General features: G+C 43.7%; 1 protein-coding gene across 1 annotated transcript in view; it reads left to right on the plus strand.

Moving 5' to 3' along the window:
• LOC134459383 (low-density lipoprotein receptor-related protein 1B-like) overlaps positions 1-10,000 on the plus strand; it is a 628,069-nt gene that overhangs the window by 301,564 nt on the left and 316,505 nt on the right. The window contains exons 38-41 of the mRNA XM_063211727.1: positions 2,558-2,684; positions 3,904-4,058; positions 4,757-4,881; positions 6,832-7,203. Of these exons, the coding sequence (XP_063067797.1) occupies positions 2,558-2,684; positions 3,904-4,058; positions 4,757-4,881; positions 6,832-7,203 (779 nt within the window). The remainder of the gene's footprint in view (positions 1-2,557; positions 2,685-3,903; positions 4,059-4,756; positions 4,882-6,831; positions 7,204-10,000) is intronic.

Raw genomic sequence — 10,000 nt, forward strand, 5'->3', positions numbered from 1 at the left:
CTCTCCAGAATTGATGCTGCTCATTCACAAAGGTCACCTTTTTCATGAGTGCTTACCACCATTATAAAATTCTATGTATTTATTATTCAGGAAAAGGTGGACCTTCTCCATGTGTGCCATTTTGAATGTCCAGCAATAGATATTTTTAGCAAAGCCTACTGTACTTTGGTCATACATTTACAGACAGCACAGTTTCAATGAGCAGCATAGCTGCAGTACCTTCATTAGAGACCATACTACCACAATGCACCTTTAAAGGAGTGAGCGATGTAGTGTAGCAGTCGGGGAAGCCGACCAGCGGGAGACAAAAGGTTCAGTTGTCCCGGGCCCAGGAAGAACAAGCCCCCAACATCTGGGTTTTCATTACATTGTATGCACTGTATTGGGGGCCCTTTCAGATTACTTTGTCCTGGGTCCAGCAACCAGTATTCAATTGGGATATGAAAGACTTGGAAATACATATTTTTCAACTTTCATTCCCAGCTTCTTGTTACTAATCTATCAATCAAAATGATCCCTCATGCTCACACATGAAAGTATTATTATAAGAGACTTGGTCTTTTCTATTCCTTATTCAATTAGTTTTAAAGTTAAATAAGTGAATTGAAAATGGCACATGTCAGGAATCTTAATTTTCTTCGACCGAGTCTAGCCTGTCCCCAGGGTAGGCCTATCCCTCACACAAGAAACCAGAGTGATTTGATTTATAATTCAGCGCTCGACAGTCTACCAATTCGGGTTTTGATTCCCCTCTGTTTGACTTGAAAAAGATGATGTACGTACACCTGTCAGACAGACTGTGCATGTGAAAGCTGTGCTTCCTTACATACAGTATAAGGCGATTGTATTCTCCTTTTCATCCTCAAGTGCACTGACTGCTGCAAGAGGAATTCTTTTTCATACAGAACTACAGTACACAGAGACACACAGCTCCTCCAAACCGGGTTTAGGTTATTGACATGAAGCATGAAGCTGTCCTGTGCTAGCATTGCAGTACGAGGTGCATACGGTAATATGAGGGGCTTGTGGTAGGCTAGTTGTTGTGAATTGGGCTGGCAATGCTGTCGAATTAATTACGTTATCAAAACTATAAAAAGTTGCTCATCATCAGGCAGCCTATAGCCTAGGCTACACCCTCGTTGAAGTTAACAATCAATCATGTGAAATTAATTACCGCTGTGTGAAGTGGAAGTGAACTGTTGCGAGATGGACAGTGACCACCGCAGATCATTTTGGTTGACAATGCTGTCGAATTAATTGGCTACCATCGCCAAAAATATGGAATTTGTGGCTGTGTAAGTTCACAATCCTGGTCAAATGCATTACACCCCCTTCACTAAATTTAAGGTTAACCCCAGTTGCGAGATATTGGTTGCGAACCATATAGCCCGTGAAATGATTAACAACGGTGAATTGTGATTTTCCATGAGGAATGCGGGGAAGGAAATGCTGCGTTAGCCGACAGCGCCAAGACCACGAGAATTATGCCTATACCATCATAGGCAAAAAAATAGGCCTAACCCTTCTGTTGTTGTTGTGTTGGTCATAATCATGAGGCCCTACATTCCCTTCACTAATTAGGCTACAGTTCTATTAGCGCGTGATCACAAGCTTTCAAAGCAGGTTGATTTCTGCAAATGAACTGAATGTGTCATTTTGAAAATTTGACACAGGCATATAGTCATTCATATTTGCAAAGTGATTATTTTTGTCCATCATCTAATTATGCCATGCCTTGGTGGAGGTATGTGCTCTCGGAGCACTTTTCTAGTTCATTAATACACACATAATATGTGTGCGTGCGTGCGTGCGTGTGTGTGTGTGTGTGTGTGTGTGTGAATGTATAATAATTTGTTTGTGTTCAGATTGTGGTCACTGACTGAGTCTGTATTTGGTCAGGATCTGCCGTTGCTTTATATCTCTGACAGTCTGTGGGACTTGTTTGGAGGTGCATCCAGAATTTTAGAGCTCTCTTTTGTATGTTGATTGTCAATGGATATCTTCCCAATTCTGCCCTACATGCATTTGTTGGTGTCTTCTTTTGAATTTTTAGGATCAGTGTACAGAATCCTGCATGAAGGGTTTCTATAGGATGCTTGTCCCATCTAGTGTAGCTGTGTTCACTAATAGCGCATTCAGGCCGACTGAGAACCGTGCTGGAGCCCGTTCCCGCGCCTAATCGCGAACCGGCTGTCATGTTCACGCCGCACATATTTGCGTTCGCGAACCGGAAAATTGGTTCGCAATGCGAACCGCAAAATACTAGGTTTTTCTCTGCGAACCGTGACGACAGCGTGGTCGTCAGCAGGTTCATCCGGGTAACACAGTCACGTGCGGAAAAAGTTCAGAGCCCGGTATGAACACTGGCGGTTCGCAGACAAACACTTTAGTGCCGAACGTAACTGGTGCGAGCACCGACACCGGCTCCATTCTGGTCGGCCTGAAAGCCCTATGAGTGGACCCCATATCTCACTTCGCAATACGTACTCTCAATTCGTAATACGTTCTCTCTCTCTCTCTCTCTCTCTCTTTCTCTCTTTCTCTCTCTCTCTCTCAGGTTCGTGTTTTGGACAGAATGGGGACAGAAGCCTCGCATTGCCAGGGCTCGGCTGGATGGGTCGGACCAAAGCATCCTCGTTAGCTCTGGAGTTGCCTGGCCAAACGGCCTCTCCATCGACTACGAGGTGTGGCGTCTGAACACACCACACAGAAACTCCAGTGCATGCACGGACAAACACACACACACACAGACACACACACACACACACACACACACACACACACACACACACACACACACACACACACACACACACACACACACACACACACACACACACACACACACACACACACACACACACACACACACACACACGCACGAGCGCTCACACACACATATAGACTGTCATTCTCCACATACCCCCCACACCACATCCTCATTAAAGGAACAGTCCACCCATTTTTTGATTTTCACATATTTGCAATATTTTCAAGAATTATTCATGAATGTGCATATCATTTTCTTCTCAGTGCTTTCAGTACTTAGATTTATTGGATCAGAATTATTAGCATAGCTTATTATAATCACTGGAAGTAAATGGGAAAATCAAAAAATGGTGGACTGTTCCTTTAATAACCACCAACCTTATACTCTGCTACACTGCACAGCACCAACAGCGTAACATGCAAGCTGTCTCACGGAGCTGTAAATCCTGGGTTTAGTCAGTCAAATACCCTGCCACATTTCCCTTTTGGCACACACACACACAGGCACGCATGCACACACGCACACGCACACACACACACACACACACACACACACACACACACACACACACACGACACACACACACACACACACACACACACACACACACACACACACACACACACACACACACACACACACACACATGCACACACACACACACACACATGCACACACGTTAGTCCTGGGTTAATCCTGGTTGAGAAAGTAAGAAACCTTACCCATTTTTCTTTCTTTTTATACAGAACCAGACATCAGAAAGTAGCTCATCAGCCTGCATAGAGTTTTTTATGATACTCAGATTTGGCCAAAGCTGTACTGTTGCAATCACATTCATAGCTGGTTGGATCAAATTTGGGCCAGGGATTTGCCTACTGTCTGAAATCCAGGATTGACTTGACCAACAGAGGCTCCCCGGTGTCCCTTCCATCACCCCTGCAGATCTCCCACCCAACCACCTCTACTGTATCCCCAATCTCTCACAGCGCTCCCTCATGTTATATTATCTTTTTTTTCTCGTTAATAAAAAATCTGCCGATAAGGTGGCTTCGGGACCACCTGCTAAGATTTATTATTTATATATTTTTATTTTCTCTTTCCCACCCCCTCCTCCAAAAAAAATGCAATTCCAGGAAAATAAATTATACTGGTGCGATGTGCGCGGTGACAAGATAGAGAGGATCAACCTTGAGAGTGGCGAGAGTCGCGAGATTGTGCTGTCTGCGCCGAGCCACGTGGATATGTTTGCAGTGGCCGTCTTCGGGGCTTACGTCTACTGGTCTGACAGGTAATTTATTTTTCCATAAATGTTACACTCTCTGCGAGGGAGGGACAAAAAATGTGGTTGGGGTGATAGCAGAAAAGCAGACAGAGAGAGAAAGAGAGAGAGGGGGTGCCCAGAAACCTTACCTTAGCGAACCAGCTGCTGCTGCTGCCGTATCCTTGTAGAATTAGCAACCGTCACACAAGGTCACCCGAAGAATCCCCAAGAAGGCTTGGTAATTTGCCCTGAGAGAGAGAGAGAGAGAGAGAGAGAGAGAGAGAGAGAGAGAGAGAGAGAGAGAGAGAGAGAGAGAGAGAAGAGAAAAGGAAGTGAAAATAAAAAAGAGGGAGAGAGAGAAAGACAGACGTTATGGAGAGAGAGAGAGAGAGAGAGAGAGAGAGAGAGAGAGAGAGAGAGAGAAAGAAAAGGGACACCTTTATGCCTTCCCTCCCCTCTTATTTCTTATTCAAATTGCTGCTAGCTCAATGTCGGGACAAGGGTAGGCTTCCCCCTACCTTCTGTTGGGCCACCTGTCTACTGTGTTTTAATGAGTTCTTCGATTTTAATTAGCTGTGGGCCATTGATTGCGTCTTGTCAAACTTCCTTTTTTTCTCCTTGTTCTTGTTCTTTACCGTTCTCTGCATTATTGGTGTGTGTGTGTGTGTGTGTGTGTGTGTGTGTGTGTGTGTGTGTGTGTGTGTGTGTGTGTGTGTGTGTGGCAGGGCTCACGCCGAAGGTTCCATCCGCCGCGGCCTGAAGAGCGATGCCAGTGAGGCCCAGACCGTGCGCAGCGGCCTCGGGGCCAACCTCAAAGACGTCAAAGTCTTTAACAAAGTCCGGGAGAAAGGTTGAGGTTTCCCTCCACTCCATAACCTTCTTTCTTTGTTCTTTTCTTTTCTTTTCCTTTTTTCTTTCTTTTTTCATTCATTCTTACGTTCTGTCTTTCGTTCTTTCTTTCTTTTCTTCTTTCTTTCTTTCTTTCTTTCTTTCTTTCTTTCTTTCTTTCTTTCTTTCTTTCTTACGTTCTGTTTTTCTTTCTTTCTTTCTTTCTTTTCCTCTGTCTTTTTTAATTTCCTAACTGCCTCCTGGTGATTAACCCATGGCTAAATATTCAGAGAGAGAGAGAGAGAGAGAGAGAGAGAGAGAGAGAGAGAGAGAGAAAGAATGATGACGCTGTTGCAGTCGTCATCGTATTCATTTAACTGCAGGGGGGTAGTGGCGCTGCTTTGAGATTGGGAAGCCCCTGATTTTCAGCTGATGTTTTTAACATCAGGACTTCACTCCATTTAACTTGAAGACTCCTGTGCAGCCAGTGGAAATGTCTCGCACCTCCTGCTGCTGCTCCTCTAATGAATAAGTCAATGAATAGCTGAACGTGATTGAATGGTTAGGCACAGAAACTTTTTTTTGGCTCTATCCGCAAAGCAAATCACTTTCCCCCTCCGCAGGGGCACTTGCTTTCTTTGCAATTCCAATTCTGGGCAGTGTATTTCTCAAATGTGTAGTTGCTTGCCAGTTAGCAACTTGGGTAGTTGGCAAAGGGAAATTGCATTGCAACCAACAAAGTAGCTAATGTAGTCAGCGACTATGGTTTTCGAGACATGCACCCCTGATGTGCAGAACTAGTAACCAATTATTTATTGGTGGCATGTTCTCACCATTATAACCAAACTGGTTCTCAAGCCCAGTAGTCCAGCAAATGCAGTCAATGCCTTAAGACATTTTTCAAGTAGGATTACAGTTACAGAGCAGGCAACTTTTAGATTGTTGGGTAGCAGAATTTTTATCCTGAGTTCGGTAATGAGCACACACGCTCTGCATTCCAATATGTGACCTTGCGTACTCCACTTGTGCTTGTAACCTTGTACCAGGAAGTAATATGTCATGATGACATCACTGACAACAGCATTATATTTCAATATCTCGCGAAAGCTCAATTGTAAAGTCATTTTCTCATTTGCAAACTGGATGGTGAATGAAAAATATTCCCCCAAAAATTGTTGTGGTAATTGTTTTCTCCACGGAGGCGGGGTATCAGCAAAACGTGAGGCCACAAGCACAAGTGGAGGACGCAAGGTCGCATATTGGAAAGCACCCATGGTCATGCCCGCAATCCGATGAAATCACGTTAGAAGACAGGGTGGCAGGTGGTATACACGGTCCTGTGTATTCTGTATCTTCTTCTATACTACTATCCAGGTGCACAAAAGCAGCTTTGCTGTGTGACGGCACCTGTTATTTCTTTATTGCCAGCATGTGTGTGCCATTTCAACCAGCTGACTCTAATGATGAGTTCATGCACCACTAAATCTCAATAGCTTAAGAAGCATCTGTGACTGCAGGTGATTCAGGTAACAGCCTCGCTTTACGTAAAGCAGTTTGGTAGTGCTTTTCCTCCCCCAATAAATCAGCTGGTGAGCTCCGCTTGATTACATTCAGATGCTGTGGGTGAGCTCTACTTACAGTGCATTCATCAAGGGGAGGGATTAGTCTCAGTTATATAGGTTCAATAACTGAAATAGTGTGTGTGTGTGTGTGTGTGTGTGTGTGTGTGTGTGTGTGTGTGTGTGTGTGTGTGTGTGTGTGTGTGTGTGTGTGTGTGTGTGTGTGTGTGTGTGTGTGTGTGTGTGTGTGTGTGTGTGTGTGCTCACGTGAAGGGCATTGTATATATGTGTGTGTTTTTCATTAGCATGTTTAAATGATGATTTCTGTGTGTGTGTTCATGGGCGCGTGCATGTGCGTGTGTGTGTGCACGTGCATGTGCGTGTGTGTGTGTGACTGCCATCCCCTCACCCAGGTACCAACCCCTGTGGGCGTAACAATGGCGGCTGCCAGCAGCTCTGTTTCCACCTGGGCGGCGGAAGGCGGACGTGCTCCTGTGCTCACGGTTACCTGGCGGACGACGGACTCCGATGCCAGCGTTACCAAGGATACCTACTCTACTCTGAGAGGACCGTGCTGAAGAGCGTCCACCTGTCGGACGAAGGGAACCTCAACTCGCCCATCCGGGCCTTCGAGAACCCGGCGTTCTTCAAGAACGTCATAGCGTTGGCTTTCGACTACCAGCAGAACCGATCGGGAACAAATCGGATATTCTTTAGCGACGTCCATTTTGGGAATATACAGATGATCAACGACGATTGGACGGGGCGTCGAGTCGTTGTGGAACGTGAGTGGCTCTTCAAATTATTTCTGTTGAGGAGGTGATTATTTTTTAGTGTTTAGGTTTTTATATGTGTCTTTTCGGTTCGTTTGCCCGTTTATTAGCAGCAGAATCAAAAAAGTTATGAATTTATCATCCTGCCTGTTTGAAACTGCCTCGGGTGTGGAAATTGGTTAATTGCTCTACTTCTAAGAAAGTCAGAAATCTTATTAATGGGGTTAAACAAGAGTTGGAATGGAAATGAAATGAACTTGGTAGAGGTCTGCAGTCGCTGATTGCTTTTCTTAGTTCACTTGTTTTTTATGATTTTTTACGCAAGTATATCCATTAGAGCAGCTATCCAGGAAGATTAGTCTCACCAACATGGGCCCACAATTTGGAGCTTGGGTTTTTGGTGTGCATGTGTTTGTGTGTCAGTGTTTGGATAGGTGGGTCTATGTGCGTGTGTGTGTGCGTGTGCGTGTGCGTGTGTGTGTTTGCATGCGTGTGCGTGTGCGTGAGCGTGCGCATGTGTGTTTGTGCATGCGCGCGTGTGTGTTTGTGTGTGTGTGTGTGTGTGTTTTAAGTCCTGAGCCATTCTGTTGTGATGTATTATTTCCTTTCATGCTGCCATGCCTATTTGTCTGATTGCAGCTCTTACAGTGATTCTGTCTGGCTGTGGAGGTGTGTATGTGTGTGATTGTGTGTGTATGTGTATGATTGTGTGTGATTGTGTGTGATTGTGTGTGATTTTGTCCCTTGGCTCTGGTATTGGGTGGTCATGCTGACTTCCACTGCCCTACAATGTCACGTACATACAATACATTCATACATTAGAACATTCATAATCTTCAAAATCTTTTTCTTTACGTCCAACACTTTGTATGACAGCATTCCTTTTAAGATACTTAACTGTAATATAGTAGCCTACTGTATGTTACCATAGTGGAGAAAATGGGTCTGAATGGGCTTATTCACGGTATCAGTAGGTACAGTTTTACTGGTAGACAATCTGAAGCGGTGCCACATGTCCCATTAAATATATGTCTCCTCCCGTTAGAGCTTAGTAATCACTGCTGTGCTTCGGACGCAAGTAATGGCCACAATTTAGTTGTCAACCGGACAGACTGACAGGTGATGGAAAAATCGTTATCCTGTGTGCCAAATATAGAAGTAGGACAGCAGAATAGAGAGGATTGAAGAACCGAGGGATGAAGAGAGGATTGGGATAGAGGAGGAGAGGAGAGGAGAGAATAGAAGAAGAGAGCAGAGGACAATGAGGAACTAGGAGAATAGAATGGGGGCAAGGAGAGCTGCGAGAAGAGAAGAGAAGAGAAGAGAAGAGAAGAGAAGAGAAGAGAAGAGAAGAGAAGAGAAGAGAAGAGAAGAGAAGAGAAGAGAAGAGAAGAGAAGAGAAGAGATGAGAGGAGAAATTAATATATGGACAGGCTATCTGGAGGCCATTCCCAGCATGCAGTGATGTGCCTTAAGTGATTTAGGTAGTCTGTCTTTATATTCCATTTGAGAGAGAAAATAAAACTTGAGGTCCAGCTGAGCAACATGAACAACACCTGCCACCTTGTCAGGGTGGTTTCTTTGTCTTCCCATTGCCACGCATGTATAAAAACCCCTGTACAAAGGTGTCAAACAAGCACCATTCCTCATCTGGTAGATGTCTCACTGCTAGGGTCTTGGACTTTCCTATTCAATGCATGAAAAGAGGGATATCTGGATGTGCATGGCCCATTAAATGTCCGCATATATTACAGTTTTTGTAATAATTTCAAAATTAACCACTATTCTGCCAGTTACAAAGTTGCATTCTTTATATTACATTGTAATTTTATTTTGCATTTAAGTGTTTTACTTTGATGCTTCTATGCTAAATTCACACCTACCTACACTCAAACAAAGCAACACATAGCACAATGGTACTAAAGAGTAGAATATGGAGTATGGCATTGACTGATTCACATACTGTAAAACCTAGCCTGATACATGCCGCCAAGAGTAGCTTTTTTTCTTCATCATCACATGTTAGGTAATGTGAACATGATAGTTTGTAGAAATAGTGTAATTTTCAGAACACGTGAAGCACTTGACCAAACTGACTGAACATGATTTAATTTTGATGACGTCATGTAGCCTAGACGTCAGCTGTATAGTGTCTGTGGAAATGTATTTCGTGAAGAATACCTCACACCACCCAAACAAAGTATATTGACTTTAATTTTCATGACAGCATGTTGACATGTCAACCACATATTTATATCATATTAAGATTTTTGAAAAGTTGTGAATATACCCCATACACAAACAAATGGTCCATAAACTGACCTACACACTGTTGTGTTTAGAGTGATGTACTGCCTGAGATATATTTTGCTTCAGTGTCCTGTACTGTCAGGTGCAGTTATGTAATGTACAGTATTGAATTTTGGGGTCTTGTGAAGACGTACAATCTGTGAGACTGAATAGACTGTTACAAAAAGAAAGACTGCTGTGTTTTGTATAAAGCAGACAACTGTTTTAATGATGATCTGATTTGTTTTCTCATTTAGTGCTAATGTTTGTCCTTTGACATGAAAGTGAGGTTTTGACAAAGATTGTTACGTTTTTATGGCAATGTTCAGGTTTTGATAGCAGTGTTTCATGTTGGCATACTGTATAGGCCTATGTGAAGGGTTTATCTGCAAGTGTTGAGAGTAATTGGCTTGTGTGTAGAGTTTTGACTCCATGAGCCAAATTTTGCAAATTGTGTGCAAGCAGTAGGCAAAAACTGTAAGCCCCAGCATTTGCGGTGGTATTGTTCGCAAAAACCTGA

This window comes from Engraulis encrasicolus, chromosome 12, assembly GCF_034702125.1.
Source record: "Engraulis encrasicolus isolate BLACKSEA-1 chromosome 12, IST_EnEncr_1.0, whole genome shotgun sequence".
NCBI classification, from domain to species: domain Eukaryota; kingdom Metazoa; phylum Chordata; class Actinopteri; order Clupeiformes; family Engraulidae; genus Engraulis; species Engraulis encrasicolus.